Source organism: Thunnus maccoyii, chromosome 12 (assembly GCF_910596095.1).
Source record: "Thunnus maccoyii chromosome 12, fThuMac1.1, whole genome shotgun sequence".
In the NCBI taxonomy this organism is placed as follows: Eukaryota; Metazoa; Chordata; class Actinopteri; order Scombriformes; family Scombridae; genus Thunnus; species Thunnus maccoyii.
In genome coordinates this window covers 16,195,557-16,213,757 of record NC_056544.1, presented here as the reverse complement: position 1 = coordinate 16,213,757, position 18,201 = coordinate 16,195,557, and the positions used below count along the sequence as shown (strand labels likewise).

The window sequence follows — 18,201 nt, the reverse complement described above, 5'->3', positions numbered from 1 at the left end:
CCTAAAAAGTGAATACTTGCTAATTTTCTTAGTCTACTATGATTCAAAACTGAGTATGTTTGGGTTTTCATCTACTGGTCATCAAAACACACAATTTAAATACATCGGTTTGCGCTCTGGGAAATGATAATGGGTTTTTTTTTTTTTTTTTTCCAATTTTCAGACATTTCCTAGACAAAATGAGTAATCTGTTAATCAAGAAATTCGCTTCTCTCTTGTTAATTGTTAGATTTAGCTTATCCCCTTCAGCTTTGTTATATAAAACACTAACCACCGGTGCTTGAGAAACTAAAGATTTCTAATCTCTTCATTCTACCATATTTAACAAACTGAAAACGTCTAATTATTGATAACTCACACACACATTAACATGTAAAATAGTTTATTTTTGTAAATGTTTCTAAATTCAATTCCACAAACTCCAAACCTCATACTCTGTACACTCCAAAAGGCATTTTCAAAAAAAAAGAAAGAAAAAAAAAAAAGAAAAGGGAAAAAAAAAAAATCTGACTACTTTACACGACCAAGAAAATGTAGCACAAACACACTGGCAGGATGATGTAATATCATACAAGAGAAGAAAAATATCCAAGAAACAATTTTGTTACAACCATTCATTGAGAAAATATATACAATTGAGTCTTCGGAAAGTTAAAAAAATACATGCCATATACATTACAAGTTCTAAGACTGTCTCCAAAATTTTACAGTCGACTTGAAATTGTGCACGCAAAAACGCTTCCGTTTCTAAGCATGTGACTTGTGAAGTGTCAGTATAAGAAATATTTCTGATTAAGGAGAATGCCATTTCTGTCCAAAAGATAGAACCACTTACGGTTTCAAATAAGAGTTCCCCGTACGATTCTTTCTGTCACACACTGGTTCGTCTAACTCACAATATTATTAGACGTTTTGCACCTTATTTTAAAAGCAATGTAAAAACAAAAGACAGGTAAATACATGATGGTGTTCCTATTTGTGTTAAAAAGTTAAAAAGTTGCTTTTGGGTTTCAAAACCTAATTCACAGTTCTTTAAAATCAAACCTGATTAACAGCAAACAGATCAGAACGATCTCTTACTATTCGAAGAGTTTATCTTTTGATTCTGTAACTGATAACTTGTTACTTTAGTCAACAAAAATATTTCTTTTTTTGAGTGGTCAAAGTATGTGTAAGTCACAAAACACTACGCTACAATACCTTACTTTTAATACAACAAAAATACTTTGTGAATTATTGTGGTTATATTACAAATTCTGTACAGAATAATCATAATATATACTCTCAAACTGAAATAACGTCCATCTTAAATAAATTTCAATGACAAACAGAACAAAAACAATTTAAAAACACCCAAACATCAAGAAGGTTAAGGTAGTATTTGGTCGGTTATTCCTATAGTTTTCTTTATGTACATTTATACAAAAGTAACAGCATGTCTTCTTCAATCTTCAAAAACAATAGCAATCTAGCCTTCTTAAACTCAATCTCATCATTTTGAGAATAAAATTCATTCACTCAGTAATAAATACAAAACCTCTCGAATTCCACACAAATCACATGACAGAGACCTATGATAAAACTGACTCATGGAATCAAGTATTTTAAAAGTTTTCGTGTGTGTGTGTGTGTGTTTTTTTGTTTATTTTTCTTTTTTTAGTGCAAGTTAATATTCCCTTCGCGGTATTCATTGCTGTACATTCCTCATTCAGTGATGTCTACATTTAGTCATACGGTATACATTAACAGTATGAAACAAAAGGGCCTGCCCTTAGTTAGCAATAAGGCCGCACCCTGCACAGTGCTTTCTCATTCGCTGGTGGATTCCGCACCCCATGTACACCAAACAAACACACAGATACATACAGACAGACAGACAGAGGCATCGCATACAACAGAGCCTCTCACATATGGCACAAGTCACATCCTGCTACTGTGTTACATTTCCCTTCCTCCACCCATTTTTTTTCTTCCTCCATGATCTTGATGAACCAACACGTAACTTTTCATACATCTCTCCAAGGGTTCAGGCCTTCTGCTCATTCATAAAATGACTTTAGTGTGAAGCCTTTATTCTCTGTGCAGAGATCACAGCATCCAGAAAACTATAAGCAAGGAATGCATTTAGGTTTGTCACTTTCTTTTGCTCAGTTAATCCACTTCCTGCATTCAGGAGCTCCGCAGTGGCAAGCAATCTTGTGCTGACCCTCCACAGTGTCAAACTGGTGGTCGAAACACAGCTGAGGGGGGGAAAAAAAGGGAAAGAAATGTCTGAGCATCACAGTGGCATATTTCACACTTATGCATCTGAATAAAAAAAAAAGAGTCTGACAAAGAAAAAAAAAAACAAAGACACCTACCTCCTCTCCTTTTTCAACTCTGCGAATGCAGCTGATGATGATTTTATAACCCCTTTCAAATGTCACCACCTCAGCAACACAGTTTGGGGCACAAGAGTGGTTGATGTATCTGTAGAAGAAATAAAATGAAAAAGGTTAAATCATCACACATCACACAACATTCCACATGTGACTATAAAGTAAGCAACCGAGTGTTCAATGTTACATTTAAAATGACTGCAAATAGAAACATTTTATATTTTGAACTTAAAATCAAGTGTTGGGATTTAGTTTATTTAGGGGAAAATGTCACAGCTCTTGCCTGTGAGGCAATATTAGTGTAGCTTTAGGAATGGGACGCCATTTTGGAGCGTACAGTCAGAGCTCCAGGTCACATGACGGCCTAGGACCATGAAAGACCTTTTCCTGAGCACATCCATTTCAAGTATTATCACATTATAAACCATTATGACCAGCATACAGTCAATTTAAAGGCAATCAAGAGCTGTATGAAGATATTACTTTAAAATTACATTAATGTGTGCCTAATGTTTTATTATTATTATTGATTTCTATACATATACAATATATGTACACACACATACCGGTATATCCGGCCTACAAACAAAACTTGCTTTGGGATTAATAAAAATTGAGTTGAAGGTGAATGTGTGATGAACACTCAGGAAGGAAGTGAAGCAACAGAAACATTGTGTGAAAAATCGTGCTGATCATGTGCAATATGAAATAACTTAAACTCAACATAACTACAGACACACCACCCACACACACGATCATGGTCTCTGGTTTTAAATCTTTTCCAAAAATTCAGATACATAGACCCTTTTGCGCAGGCCCATCCAGCACATACATTTCATATTTAGATCACAACAATTAAATTCAGAGAACACATTTCTACTTAAGAATAAGAAATTTAAATAAACAAATGTAATTTCATGTACTTGTTACATGTTTACAAAAAAAGTCAGAATAACCTCACAGTACCTTGCTAGCCCTCCAGTTCGAGTCGCATCAACAACGTGTTCACTGTCGATGCGGAACATGAACACTGCTCGGTTCTGTCAGGGAGAGAGGAGGATTTAATCTGTTAGTTTGGGCAAAAGTAACTTAAAGCAAAAGTAATTTTGCCTGAAAAAGTATTAAAAACACACACATACCTGAGATCTATAGACCTTCTCCTTCCTGATGGCAACCTCATTTCGGAGGATGGTTCCGTTGTACTCAATCACCATAGTTTGTTTTTCAATGTCTCGAGCAGCAAACAGCCCCAGGCCCTGTGAATTCATTACACAAGAAGATATTTGTAGTCCATCGGAAACAGAATCTATGAGAATATAAATCACATATCAGTTTTAAGACTCACCTGGATGCGGGAGCGGGCCAGGTAGACATTGGCTCTCCACTCACTCTTCATCCAGCGGTACTGAGAAGACCTGGGGTGCACTACTGGAGGCTTGCTATGGGGGGCGCCACTTTCTCCTTGGGCCACATTCTGGTTAGACCTGGCACTGCTGCTGGATACAGCTTGTGCCTGTGGCCTTTATGGTGACAGCGATAAGTCATTAAAATAACAATATTAAAAACAACAATAAAATAATACAATAACAACCCGACAATGTGTTTTGGGTCGACTTCACCAAAAGTTACCTGATCACCAGTGAAGTGTGGGCAGAGCTGGTTCTCGGCTGGGCGCGGGCACTGCCAGCTGGATTGAATATGAGAGGCAACTCTACAAGAGGGTTGCGTCCGTAACGGAACGAGTACCTGTCACAAGCTTCAACTCCAGGGAGCTGAAATAAATTTGTAAAAATGAGTAAAATCTACTGAATATAATCTTCACATCTGTTTGAATTTCAAACTCTTGGGCCAAATTCATTCACAGAAAGCAGCTACAAACCGATTCAGTGATCTTGGTGACTGCAGGGACTGTGAGCCCAAACAGGTCCTCTCCTTTCAGATAAACAGGGAAGAGCTTCAGAGTGCCTGATTCAGTTCTTCTTTCAGCAACAGGACCCAGAACCTTATCCCACACTCCTATTTACAGTGAGACCAGAGCAGAAGATGGTTAAAAACTGCACTTTGAAAAGGCTGCGACACACAATCATAATTCTGTAAGGAATTAATGAGGGCAAACCTTTAGCAGAGTTGTCAGTCAGGACCACGTCTTGGTAGCCCTGTTCGATGACTCTGATGGTAAACTCTGGCTGTTCGTCTCTGTCCTCAACAGAACACACGTAGCGGCAACGGCGGTTGCCATGGCGCATACTCCAGTAAATGCGGCAGGCCTCATAGCCAACTGGAAAGATGGCTGTTGGAGAGTGGAAGGCTGCCATTTGCAGGGGGGTTAGTTGGCCCATTGCATGCAACACCAGGCTGCCTACTCGAAAGGTATAGCCTAACTCAGGCTGCCGCACAGCAGTGGCAATCTGACGCACTTCATCCCTTTGCACGTAAACGCGTCGGAAGACAGCGAAGCAGCGCAGCTCATGCTCCAGTGCTTGTCCAGCTGTGCCCCGAGGTCTGTGGGCATGACATAACATGGTCTTATCCTTGAAGAAGGTGCACTGAGATTGCAGGGCGCAGGTGAAATGGTAGACATTGGTACAGCGTAGACGGTGGCAGCCGCTGGTTGCTCCAGTCTGCTGGCAGTAGACGCAGCGCACTGTTTGGCCACGACGTAGTGCGAGCTCCACGTTGATGAGGGCACCAGCCTGCGTCTCATACACCTCCGTCGACCACAGGGCGCAGTTTAGGTGTACCCATACATCAAGGTCTAGATTAAGCAGCCTTGCAGGACCATCAGTGATCCCATCTCCAAACTGGTGACAGAAACAGCAACGCCTCTGGTCCCGAAGTGAGAGAGGGGGGCGTAAGGAGGCCCCAAGTTTCCTCAGGAGGTCATCGATCTTATCCTCATCAGGGAGTTGGGAGTTCCCTCTCGGCACCACCACCTGGACAGTCCACTTCCTCCAGCGGAGACCCTTTTGTCTCTTTCCCTGGTGCCAGCCATCATGCGACCTTGGCCGGGCCTTCAGCTTCACTGTCACTTTGATGGCATCAGACTTTGTCTCCATCTTGGGTGTCTCGCCTGCCATGGGGAAGGGGATGGGAGGGGTTGAAGGGGGAGACTGCTTGGGCTGAAGCTGGGCCAGGCAATGAACATCCAGTGAGGACATGTTGTTACTATACTGGTGCTGAGCTTTAGAAAGGCTCTCTGTTTGCTCGGAGGCTGGGAGAAGGGTCACTGACTCCTGAATAGATAGACAAGAGCAATGATGTCCAACAAAAAATAATAAAGTCATTATTAACTGCATGTCATTTAGACTCGCTGTAGTGTTTCTAAACGTGTTACTGTGTGGTACAAACCTTCGTTTCTGCGGTAGATCTGGATTGTAATGGCGGCGAGGAACAGTACAGAAGGAAGCAGCTGTGACTACAGAAGACCAGGTCTTCCTTCAAACGGCCTTCAGATTCCTGATGACAGAATACGTTCCAAGTATTAAGAAGCTGAATAAGAAATGAGGTGTTAAATCAAAGCTTGACCAATGTGAACTGCTTAAGCTCAACTGACATTAAAAGAAGTTATGAAATAAACATCAAAAACATACAATATTTAAATAACCAAAATATCCTCAAGACTGAAGTCCTAGGGTATACTGTTTAACCTACTAATTGATCTGAAATGGATTTAATAGCAGCAAGCAGGATTTACATAATCAGAGGATATGTGCAGTATAACTGTGGTACTGTGTGTGTATGAGTATATGGAAGTGTGTGGCCTTTTACGCTGAAAGTGGCTAATACATCCTCGAAAGTGAGTTCTAGATATCAAATTATGTCCCTAATGTACCCCTAATGTGAAATTAATGATAAAATGATCCATAGTTCAATAGAGATGACTTTTTTATTAAATCCAGATTTTAACAGATCGTATTGGCTAAAGTAAACCTGATCAAATGCAGATATTTTCTTCACTGTACTCGACTGCCTTTCCCTCGCATGTGCATGTTAACACTGTGTGTGTGTGTGTGTGTGTGTGTGTGTGTGTGTGTGTGAGAATGTGACAAATTATTTGGCTGCATCGGTGCGATGTTGGCAAAATCTTCGTTGAGCTCCAATGCTAACAAATTTCTTATCTCTCCTCTCTTTTTTTTTTTTAGCAAAGAGCAGTCTACAAAACATTCAGATAGCAGCTTCTCATTTTTAGCCAGCGCTGACCGTCACTTTCACCTGACAAACGTCACCAGCGGCAGATCATATAACTTGTCGCTAATTAACATTAATTCCCTGAGTAACTTGATGACAACCTTTGGCTGAGTACAGACACCGGCTTGCCGAGAGACAACAGACAAGTTTGATTTTGGACTGTTTGTGAGGGAAGAAGCTCCAGTGTAGAATTGTGACAGGTCTTCTCTAGTAAAATAATGAGTCACTTTTATTCATATCATATCTATAATTTAAGCTTGTAAACATTGTAGTTTTGAAACAGGGACTTCAGTATTTGGATCAAGGTGATAAAAATGTGCAGCAAATTTAATAATCTACACCAGTTATTTCAATGTGTCAGAAACATATTTAGTCAACATTTAGGTAAATATAAGTGTCAGACTGGACTCAATGTGTGCAGATACCCAATATTAAAGGACTTGGATCAGGGCTACAAAAAAAACTTGATCTAGACATCCTTTCTTTTCATGAACCAGTACAATTATATATTGAGAGCAAGTTATACTTTGTTAGACTCTTTGGCTATATAGCTTATAGCTTTGGGCTTTGTTGTCTGATCATCAAGTAAGAAACAGGGAAGCATTTTTCTCCAATTCACTCGTTCATATGGTCTAGCTGAAGTGTGGTCTGGCTCCTTGCTATCTTACCCTAAAGCCATGCAAAGTACTAAACTCTGATTGTTTTGGTACCTTCATGTGTGCAGGGAGATCTTTGATGGATTTCTGCACTCCATTTCCCAGAACCACAACCTTACAGTGGCAGCACCACTGAGGTTTACATCCAGGGCTGCCAGGGGTCTTTTGGTCGGGTCCTCGAGCTACAGCTGAGCCTGAAGCAAGAGAAAGTATTCTTTTAAAAATGATATCCATATCAGAACAGACTCTGATTGTGAACCTACAGAGGTATAATGGTTGATTCCATGTATAAACACCCCATTACAGAGGTAAAAATGAAACAAGACAATTGAGGCCCTTGGTCATGTACTCTTAATGAGTTGTCTGCTTTCTTATCCAAGTGTCTGTGCTAACAACTCTCATTAGGATTGGGCCTAATGGTTTAACAACGATATGCAGCAGTTTGTAAACCAAAACAAAAAGTGTTCACTGCATTTCATTAGCCAAGATAATCACTGAAATCAATAAGGATGCTTGTCAGCACCTGGGCTAGATGCTGCCCCAGACAAATAATGATATGCAAGACAAAATGGTCGTTTGTAAATACTGTTAAGACAGATAATTGCTCCTGTGGATGTTTTAAGGGAAAACAATTACGCATTAAAATTGCATTGCTGCTTTGTGCTTTTTCATAGGGAGTCATTATAATTTGCTAAAATCAGACATGACATTTCAATTAAAGGCTGTATTACAGTACTTGGGGGAATCAGAGATGCTCTTGTTTAATTTAGTTTTATTTCCTCACCTGGGCTGTTGGGATGGAAACGGAAATGATGCGCATGCTGCTGGTGCATCATCCCTTGTGCTCCACCGGGCCTTATCATCTGTCCTGGCCGCCCATGAAGGCCTCCATTGTCTCCGTGTCCGTGGAAAAGCATGGGAGGGCGAGGCTCCATGGCATGAGGGCCCACCCTTGGACCACCGAGCATAGATAGGGGCCCCCTGTCTGGAGTGCTGCTGACCTCATAGCTGCTGGGGATCTTCACACACAGCAGGTCTGAAATGGCTGCCACTACACCCGTGATGTTCTGAGATAAAAAACAAACATGAATACTCCAGTTGATTAGGTCTTACATAAACAATCTTATGAACAGCCATGTAGGAATTCTTTTGTAGTGAGAACAAAACAGAAAAGTCAATGAATGTAGTCCCATATCAAATTAGTGGTGATGATTGAAAGGTTATTCTAAATGTGGGAAAATTTTTACTGAGGTTGAGGAAAAGTACCAGCAAGACAGGATGTTTGGTCTGCTTATTTTTTCCTGTTAATTATCAAGGTAAATATTTCATTATGATAGGTTATTTCCCAAGAAGAGGGCAACAATTTTAGGTTATGTATAAAATGTATTACTTGGTGGAAACTCTTTGATTTGGTTGGCATGTTGGCTTGACTTTGATGTAACCAAAATGACCTCAGAGCATGTAGAGTCACTGGTTGAACCATTTATTTTGGAGAGGAAACTCTGACACAAACCAAAATCTGAAACTGGTATGTTTTCTTTTTTAAGGGGTAGAAAATAGCAGCATGATAACCCTGAAGTCTCCACTCTCACAGCCTTCTTGAATATGATGTCAAACATCTGTGAAATTGTAGGTTTACAGGCCTGTATTACTGTTCTGACATTTACAGTAAAAATCGTTACTAAACTGATTTGGAAGTGTTTAACTTTGACATTTGACGCATGAATGAGCATGATACAAGTTAAATTTTCACAATTAAACATAACATGACCTGACAAGTATTCTTACCTCTGCTGCAGCTGGTCTCAGTGTGATAGCTACAGAAACCAGCCCTTGTTTGGAATCATTAGACATGGGGCCAAAGGGGGATCCGAAGAACATTGCAGAGGGTTCAGTCTTAATATCTTGCAGTTTGATTTGTGACCCTAGAAAATAAAAAAGGAGGACATCCATTGAAAAATTGCCACGCTGTTAAGGTATATTGTAGTTATGTGTTTAAATTGCATACACAAAAACATTCAATTCATTATGATTAGAGTGACGGGAATGAATATTTTAATTATGTTGAGACTTGTGTGTGTGTACCTTTCCCATCCGGTGCAGGAAGCATGGGGAGGACAGGAGACAGGCAGGGGGACGTCGGCTCTTCCTTTACCAGGGACAGGTCTGGGTAGCGACTGATTTCCATGCCAACCACGCTTTCAGGAGATGAGGATGGAACAAAACTGTCAGGTGTGTCCCTTTCCTTGCAAGGCTCCTGTCCTCTGTTACTGTTATATTGCAGGGAGAAAACATCACTGTTAAAATCATGCAGCCGAAACATGAAAAAAGTATTAACACAGACAGATGTGCTTCAGCTATCCGTTACCTGAGTTCCTCCTGATTGTTGTGGGGAGGGGTTGGAAGGGAGGCTGGAACATCTACAGTTTTGGGTCCTTGAGCGATGGCCCGGGCCAGCAGATCCTCCTCAGTCCTGAATGGGACATGTAGCGGCTTTGGGACAAGGCCTTTGGACACTGTATGGAAGAGGAGCAAATTGTCATTGTGTCCATGATGATGGAAGTACTGCATATCTACTGCTATATTCTGGGACACAAACATCTCAACCTGCCACTAAAACGTTATAGGGTAACCTGTCTGGAGGAAGTGTATCTACTGGAAAGTGACTTTAAAGATACATCCTCCTGAATGCTTACCCATGGCAGCAGCTTTGTTGGCCAGCTCTTCTGTTGTGGCAAATCCATTGATCATTTTCTGTCGGTTTACAGGTGGTGGGGTGGGAGGAAGAGATGCCGGAGGTGTTGGTGGATTGCTCAGGTTACTCTGCTTTAGGAATCAGGACCAACACAATGTCAGTGCATCATGCTGCAGGTACATTTAACACACATCACTGTTTACCCAGTTTCCCCTTCGTAAATTAAGTAGATCTCACCTTGTAGGCCAGCTGGGAGTAATAGTCAGAGACTCCATCGAGTGAGGCACTGCCAAAGGTACCAGACAGGAGGTTCTCCCCATTGAGCTGGCCACTGCCATAGGGAGCAAAATGGGCAAAGTTGACCCCAATCAGTGGCTCCATGAGGGGCAGCAGGGAGAGCTGCTGTGAAAAACAGAACCGGGTAAGGGATAGGAGTGAAATCGGAAAACAAAATGGTAAGTGTTAATGAATGTTCAATGCAAACCACCTAAAGAGAGACACCAAACTAAATGTGTATATTCATACAGTATATATGAAAAATAAAAACAACAACAAAAAAGACAACAGAGAAGGTAAAATATAGACATTATAGTTGTAGTCAACTTAGCAAACTCAGCACCATTAATCTTGAATAGAAAGATAACTTGTAATTTGTGAGTATGTTACTTTGCAGACATATCCTTATTGCAATGTTTGAATGAAAACAATTTTTATGTAAGTATGTAAAACTCCTGTTTGGATTGTTTTCTCTCTCAGAATGTGGCCGTGCAATTGAATTGAGTGTTGGAGGAATAATAAGGGTCCTCAAAGTCTAATCTCTGGTCTAGTTATGTCAGTAAATGTGGGTAGCATCAGTTAAATGTCCAATATATGCGCTTTTCTAGCCCAAAGCCACATACAAGGTCATGGCTGTGGCCCTTTTAGCCAAACCTATGTTATTTAGTGACAAACCTGCATACTACAGTGCATGCTCATTTAGTTCCTGCTAAATTTAGTTCCTGCTAAATGTGGCAATGAAGATGATATTTTACAACATTTCTGATGAATGATTCTGCTTCATAAAGGTTAAATCAATATGCCTCAATCAATGAGGGACTTACAATATAATTATGAATCCCTATCCCCCCTCCCCAATAATAACAGCTTTTAATACCTGGGTGTGCGACTGTCATTCAACAAGTGCATAATTACAGTAATATGCTCATGATACGTGAAATGAGTGTCTGTGCACTCAGTGGAGACCATTTCTATTCTGGCAGTAATTAATACTGTAAAATTCTGAATAAAGCATTCAGATTTCAAGTTATCATCTGGCTACCACCCTTTGTTCCCATAGAACTGCAGTGGTGCAGCTCCAACCAGTTTTGTGAGACCTGGTATAAGATGGTAAAATCAGTCTTACCTGTTTGATTTGGGTCATTACACTGTCAGGGCCCGAGTGCATCAGTTGCCTCTCATCCCCTTCCTTCTTCCTCTTCTTGTAGCGAGAGGGAGGTTTGTCTCCTCCTTTTGGAGCCCTCTTGTTTCTTCCTTTCTTCTTCTCCTGTTCAGGGATAAGAGGTCCAGGAAAGTCAGGGTGGCCATCTGAGTATGCCTGAAGATAAGAAATAGATGTTGTAGCGTAAAAAGGCATGGGTACACATCAAATCATTTGATCACCATTGTGACTTCAAGTTAGATGTTTTCAAACACATAATGACTCATTCAAAAAGTGACAGCTATGACTCATACCACTTTAACTATGACGCGCCTCCCATCTGAATCACTTAGCCTGTCTATGACTCACTATGTTGATCACCCCCCTCAGTGCTCTATAACTGAACGATTAATACAAAGACTGACCCCATTGCTGTCCATGGAGCTTTGCCTGAGCAGGGTTTTGCAGTCTGCAGACTCCTCCTCCTCTGAGCGCAGGCTCTCCTCTGACCTCTGTTGGGAGAACCCGGGTGGAGGTGTACTCTTGTTCTTCAGAAGGTGTTTCAGTAGTTCATTGCCAGCTTCACCTTTGTTTGGACTTTGCCCTGCTGGGGCGGGAGACACACTCCCTTTACTACCCTCTTCCTTCACAGAGCTCATTCCTGAGCCGATGGGCCCTTCTCTTGGCCCATGACACTCACTGGCATCAGTCTGCTCCAGCTTTATGTTGTTGAGGATCCTGTCATGCTCCTGAGCCTGGGCCCTTGCTGTGTCTGAAGAGAGACCATGTTGTGCAGACTGTCCTCCAGAAAGTTGCCTCTCCAGTTCTGAGTGACTTGGGGTGGAACATCCCAGTAAGGGGGACCTCGACAAGTCCTGTTCTCCGAAGAGATGGGTGTTTCTGGTTGGAGTTGAGGAGGTGTCTGAGACACACGGTGTGAGAGGGGCTGTAAGGTCTGAGTGTGGAGTTGAAGGGGTCTTGATTGAATCTGCATCATCATCTTTCTTCTTTTTGCGGTTCCTCTTCTTTTTCCCTTTCTCATCTGGGATGATGTTGGAGTAGAGTTGAATTAGAGACTGACCTGAGCCCGGAAAGTTAGATGGAAGAGGTGTAGCTGAGTCAGCCCCAAATGGCGGACCCTCTCCTGGCATCTGAAGCATCATTCCTGGTCCACTAAACTGACGAGGTCTGGGCTGACCCTGGGGAAAGTTAGGTGCTTGAAGGGCAAGATTATCAGGCCCCAAACCAGGCCCCATGTCCGGGGGCATCACCCCATTCCCCATCATGGCCCTCCTTTCACCTTGCATAAATGTCCCAGGTGGTGAGCCCATACCAGGCTGCATGCCCTGCTGCTGGGGAAACATAGGTCCAAGTTGTTGCTGTTGTTGTAGAGGAGGCCTCTGAGGCTGCATGAAGTCCTGTGGCAGCTCAGAGTTAAAAAATGGCATCTGAGCAAGTGGCGCCATGTTCCCATCTGGCCCCATCATACCTTGCTGCTCCATTTCCATGCGGTGTTTCAGGGCTCGCTGTCGTTCAACTTCCTGCATGAGCTGCACCCGCTGTCTCTCCTGCTGCTCCCTGAGTCTCTCCCTCCTCTCCCGCTCCTGGAAGCCCTCACTGAATGGGTTGTTATCATCGAACTTCACACCACCTCCCTGCATGGATTTTACACCACCTGGAGGAGCTGGTGGTGCTTGGTTTTCCACAGGCATTTGTGAGTGTTGAGGTATGTTACCCATTGGCATCTGATGAGGCGGGCCTGGATTACCCACAGGTACCTGGGGAGGCATTATAGGTGGTATTCCTGGTCCGCCCATGGGCATTGGAGCACCAGGATGCCAGCCAGGTGGTGGGTTGGGAATACGTGGAGGTGCATTTGGCTGACCAGGATGAAGTGGCATCTGCATCATGGGGTTCATAGGAGGCTGGACCATTGGTGGTCCACCGGGAACCATGCCGGCAGGACCTGGCATTGGGTGAATCCCAGGCATTATGGGTGTCATATTGTTTTGCTGCTGTTTCACTCGGTATTCCTCTATTAGTTCAGCATGCTCCTTCTGTTGCTTGCGGATCTGAAACAAGACATAAGACAAAACCATAAAAAATGTGACTGAAGTTCTCTGAAATACAAAAAAATTATGAAAAAACTATGTGTTGTTTGCAAGGTGTTTTATCACATTTACAAGGCAAACTTGTGAAGATACAGGTTTACCCAAGTGAATGATTTTACTTTCTAATAGTGACTGATGAATTTCACTTTAAAGCAGGAGTTGGTGAATAAAATAAGCCTTTTTTTCCAGCACTGTTGTTTGGGTGAGTCACAGCAGGTTGACAGGTGGAGTGTAGACATAGGCTTGTGTGTTTTGAATTATTCTTTTTGTTGGGATATTATTTTTCAAGTCTGCTTGGAAATAAAATACTTGTATACATTCCTGTGCATACCCTATACATTTAGACCTATACCATGTGTACAATACCTACCTTATTTGTTTAATCAATGTGACTAATTAATATTATATACTAATGAGGTACGCTATAAAGCTAAGATACAGTAAAATATTACCCCCTCCGCATTAAAGAAATTATGTCCACAAAAGTGTAAAAAAGAGGTAATGAAAATGTCTTTGCAGTCAAACTTGTTGGAAAATAATATAATCTCATGTCATTTGAGATGTGAATATTTTTTGGTTAAATAATACTGATTAAATAAACTTGTGGTCATGTACAAGAGAAACAATATTGTGTAATTAAAAGAAGGTGGTTTGTTTTTTTCATCTGTTATTCAGTCAGACCTTGTTTCAACACCATGCACTGTCCATAACATGGTCTTAAGTAGCCTGGTGTTTATTCCCCCATGAGGACAAATACTCCTAGTGGAGGGCCAGATTTGGCCCTTGTGCTATTATTTTTCAATCCATACTTTAAAACTGAAACTTTGCTCATAATGCCTAGGGTGGCCACTGTGGGGAGTAGAGCTGAGATGGAATTCTGTGGTGGAGCTTGACAGGCCGAACATTTACCTGCTCCAGTTGTTTCTGCACTACACCCTGCTGCTCTGTGACATGTTTGAGCTGCTCAGCGTCCTCCTCAGGGAACTCTCTCCCTGCCTTCTTAGCCGTTCTCTGCTTGGCAGACAGAGCTTTCTTAGACTTCCTGTGAGCTCCAATCTTCTCCTCCAGAAACTTCTGCTGCATTTGAAGTAGTTGCTGAGTCTCCTGGAGCCACTCCTCGTACTGAGCCCTCTGAGCATTGTCTGAAAGAAAAAAGCTCTTTTGTTAGCAATCTTGACAGCATAAAAAACAAACATCTTTACATTTCCAGCCCTGACAGACCTTCAAACCAAAAAGTTGAAGATGCATATAAACTTTTAGGAAACTTACTGACAAATCCCGGTCCAAAGTTTGGAGGATTCGGTCTCGTTACTTGTGTCAATTTGCCATCCTGATAGACAAGTATTTTATTAGATATTTACATATAATATATTTTACATTTTGCAGTTTTTATACATCTAAGCAGATTAATTGTTCAATTACCTGTCCAACGACTTGTGGAGGAAGTTGTGTGCTTTCAGGACAAAGTGGTGAAGGACCAGGAGGAAATCTGTGACACACAGCAACACAATGATTACAGTACCAATTCTCCTTTATAGTGACACAGTATCCAGTGTCCAAGTCCACTGCCATCATTACATTTTGTAGTAAAGAAACCATTGTGTAACTTTAGAATTATTAAAGGGATAGTTCAGATTTTTTGAAGTGGTGTTGTATGAGGTAGTTATCCATAGTCAGTATATTACCTGCAGTAGATTTGGGTTGGCACGCTCCCAGTTTGGAGAAGAAGACAGGACTACTGGTACAGAAGCTAAGCACTGTACTGCTGTGGACACGGCCAGCAGCAAAACGTATTTTAGCCGACTCAAAAAAAAAAAATCACTATCAGTTTAAGTGTATGCTATATTTGTAATATTTTCACTGCTTTACCTTGCCATCAGACAGCCCTTTCCGTTGGCACTACATTTTCTCAACTGTAGAACTTCAGTATTCCTACACATACTGTACATTGTATGACGCTGCAGCAGCACTTTCTGATCCAAACAGCTGGTCTGCAGCGTAATACATTGCACGGCATGTGTAGGAATACTGAGCTATATGCTTGAGAAAATGTAGTGCCAAAGGAAAGGGCAGAAAGGTAAAGTGGTGAAAATATTCTAAATATAGTGTACACTTAAACTGATATTGATTTTTTTTTTTTTTTTTTTAGGTGGCTTCAATACGTTTTGCTGCTGGCCTCCTCCACTGCAGTACAATGCTTAACTTCTGTGCCGGTACTCCTGCCTGCTTCTCCAAACTGGGAGTGTGCCAACCCAAATCTATTGCAGGTAATACACTGACTACGGATAACTACCTCATACAATACCGCTTCAAAAAATCCAAACTATCCCTTTAAATACAGCTTAACCTGTATGTGAGTATTATTCATGCAGTACCAAAAACAACTTTTTACCTGTTCATAACCATTGGCGTCATTCCCATGTTGTTCTGAACCATGACTTTGTTGATGCCTTTCAGGGCAACCATCTTGGCTTTCATGATGGGGTCAGTGATGGCATCAAAATCTAAAAAAGACATACATTGTACTGTCAGAAACTGCACAAAAAGACTAATAATCTCAAACTTTAACCTACATTGACATAAAGGAGTTGTAGGTTATATAATTTACCAATGTTGGGGAAGAAGGAGTCGCTGGAGCGCTGTCGTATCATGGCTTGCATTTGTTTCTGCTGCTGTTGCTCCTGCCTCTCCTGGTCTAGGAGGTCCTGCAATAGGAGCGGCTGCTCTTCTAGCAGAAGAGGACGGTGTTGCTGGCCGTGCTGACCCATTGCCTGGTTCAACAATGCCTGGTGGGCCTGGGTCAGATTGCTCTGGTCCACTCCAGGGGCTAGCCCCACCTGCTGGTCTGCCCCAAAGCCAGTCATAGAAGCCTCTCCAGCAGAGGTGGCGTCGGGTATTGTTTGACTCATTGCAAGTCCGGAGGTATGCTGAGCGTCAGTGACTTGGTTCTGCTGGGGCATGAGGTTACCGCCTTGATTGACAGATTCAACCATTGAATTTAATGACTGCTCTTCAGGCTGCTGCTTAATGAGTAAACTGGACAGGACTGGGGTGGAGTCAGAGAGAACTCCCTGCTGGTTTGAGGTTAAGGCGTTTACAGCGGCTTGCTGGTCTACCACCTCAGGGGGTTTCTGGCACTCTTTGACCTCTGTTTTAATTTCCTGCCCAGATGCCAAAGAAGCAGAATCGTGACTCCCAGGAGCTTCCAGCTTGATTTCAGCTGAAGCGTGCTCACCTGTAGCATCTGACTTATCTGACTTTGCCAGTATAGATGCTGAACTAGATGAGGCTTCAGTTCCACCAGTGCTCGAGTTTTTGTTGATGTCTGTGGTGTCAGTATTATCATCCATAGGATCACTCAGATCCAGTTCCTCATTGAACATGTCTTTTTTGATGTCATCTAGGTCAGGGTCTGTATAAGCAATGATGTCAAATTTCCCAGATGTTAGGAAGTCATCAAGGTGTAGGTCATTTGTCTCCAGGTCAAGGTCTTTACCATCTTCAGGATCCAAATTCAGGTTTTCTAAGTCAGCATCCACCAAGTCTTTCACCTCTACGTCTTCAAGATCTTTGACTGCTGATTCTTCTGCATCCAGTTTTTCCTCCACAGCTTCACTACTAGCCACTGAGACAGTCTCAGTCTGCCCAGCAGGGGGTGCAGTCAGGATCATTGATGCTGCCATGTTCTGGGTCTCATTTGAAGCAGGCTGACTCATAGACCTCATCAAAGGAGATTGTTTGAGCGTGTTGTTTCCTGACATTTGGGATTGCTGATGAAGATTGTCCATGCTGGCAGATAGCTGTACATGGCCAGTTTGGCTGGCCATGGGGTCTACCATCCTAGGCCCCTGATTAAAAGGGAATCTGGAATCAGGTGGCCCTGGAAATCCTGGTAGCCTTTGAGCCTGCAAGTTGGGATCTATGTTGCCTCCGTGCATGGCACCAGGGGGGAATGGCATACGTGGCCTGTTTTCAGCTGCTCTGTGTCGCAGCTCAATGAAAGGCTGGCCCATTATGTTGTGCTGCTGCACTGGCATACCACGTGGTGGAAAGTGCTGGGGCAGCCCCATAGGGTTACCTCCCATAGACTTTGACATTTCGGCAGACATGGACCGTCTCATTTGAGGAGGGACATCCTGCATTGGGTGTTGTCCCCGGGGAAAGAACTCTTGGGCCCCATGAGGTCCTAGAACACCAGGTGGAAATGCAAACCTAAAATAGAATAAAAACACATGTAAATAGAGAGGAAGAGCATTCCTAGTATTGTGTAGTGCTGTGTTCAATTCCAGACTATTTGAAATACAAAGGTGTAATAAAAAGCATAGTATTAATGATAGCACAAACCTTGGTCCCTGATGTCTCAAATTAGGATCTCCAGGATGTGGGCCCCGGGGGATTTGTCCCTCATTAGGAAAAGGGACACGCTGATCCCCTGGAAAAGGTCCAGGAAACCTCATTGGCCCTCTCATGGGTCCTTGTCCCGGATAAGGTGGAGGAGGCCGGCTGAACATTTCCCCCTGTTGCCCAGGGCCCTCCTGGGGCCAGGGTCGTGGTGTTCCAGGAGTCATGTTGCCAACAGGCTCCTGAGGGCCCCTCTCCTGTCGAATGGCACTCCTCTGTTGCTGCTGCTTCAGTATTAGTTCTCGGATTCGTTGTCGCTACAAACAACAAAAATACAGAAATGTACACTTTTTAAACCCGTGGTCATTGATTCACCTATAACTTACAATAATGCTGTATTTTGAGCTGTTCAGTT

The 18,201-nt window shown here is 42.5% G+C and overlaps 1 protein-coding gene across 10 annotated transcripts in view; it reads right to left on the bottom strand.

Moving 5' to 3' along the window:
* Nucleotides 1–365: 365 nt before the first annotated feature.
* kmt2cb (lysine (K)-specific methyltransferase 2Cb) overlaps nt 366–18,201 on the bottom strand; it is an 82,968-nt gene continuing 65,132 nt past the window's right edge. For 5 of the 10 annotated variants that reach the window (XM_042430041.1, XM_042430037.1, XM_042430044.1 and 2 more), the window contains 24 exons: nt 17,790–18,103; nt 16,054–17,657; nt 15,838–15,949; nt 14,868–14,934; nt 14,715–14,775; nt 14,355–14,587; nt 11,760–13,406; nt 11,320–11,511; nt 10,155–10,319; nt 9,919–10,048; nt 9,591–9,738; nt 9,308–9,492; nt 9,011–9,147; nt 8,007–8,289; nt 7,277–7,416; nt 5,727–5,834; nt 4,495–5,611; nt 4,258–4,394; nt 4,008–4,150; nt 3,724–3,898; nt 3,518–3,634; nt 3,345–3,418; nt 2,361–2,469; nt 366–2,240 (listed from right to left, as the gene is read on the bottom strand). In XM_042430041.1, coding sequence (XP_042285975.1) covers nt 2,148–2,240; nt 2,361–2,469; nt 3,345–3,418; nt 3,518–3,634; nt 3,724–3,898; nt 4,008–4,150; nt 4,258–4,394; nt 4,495–5,611; nt 5,727–5,834; nt 7,277–7,416; nt 8,007–8,289; nt 9,011–9,147; nt 9,308–9,492; nt 9,591–9,738; nt 9,919–10,048; nt 10,155–10,319; nt 11,320–11,511; nt 11,760–13,406; nt 14,355–14,587; nt 14,715–14,775; nt 14,868–14,934; nt 15,838–15,949; nt 16,054–17,657; nt 17,790–18,103 — 7,491 coding nt within the window. In that variant the 3' untranslated portion in view covers nt 366–2,147. The remainder of the gene's footprint in view (nt 2,241–2,360; nt 2,470–3,344; nt 3,419–3,517; nt 3,635–3,723; nt 3,899–4,007; nt 4,151–4,257; nt 4,395–4,494; nt 5,612–5,726; nt 5,835–7,276; nt 7,417–8,006; nt 8,290–9,010; nt 9,148–9,307; nt 9,493–9,590; nt 9,739–9,918; nt 10,049–10,154; nt 10,320–11,319; nt 11,512–11,759; nt 13,407–14,354; nt 14,588–14,714; nt 14,776–14,867; nt 14,935–15,837; nt 15,950–16,053; nt 17,658–17,789; nt 18,104–18,201) is intronic. The other 5 variants (XM_042430038.1, XM_042430047.1, XM_042430040.1 and 2 more) reach the window with 4 other exon arrangements.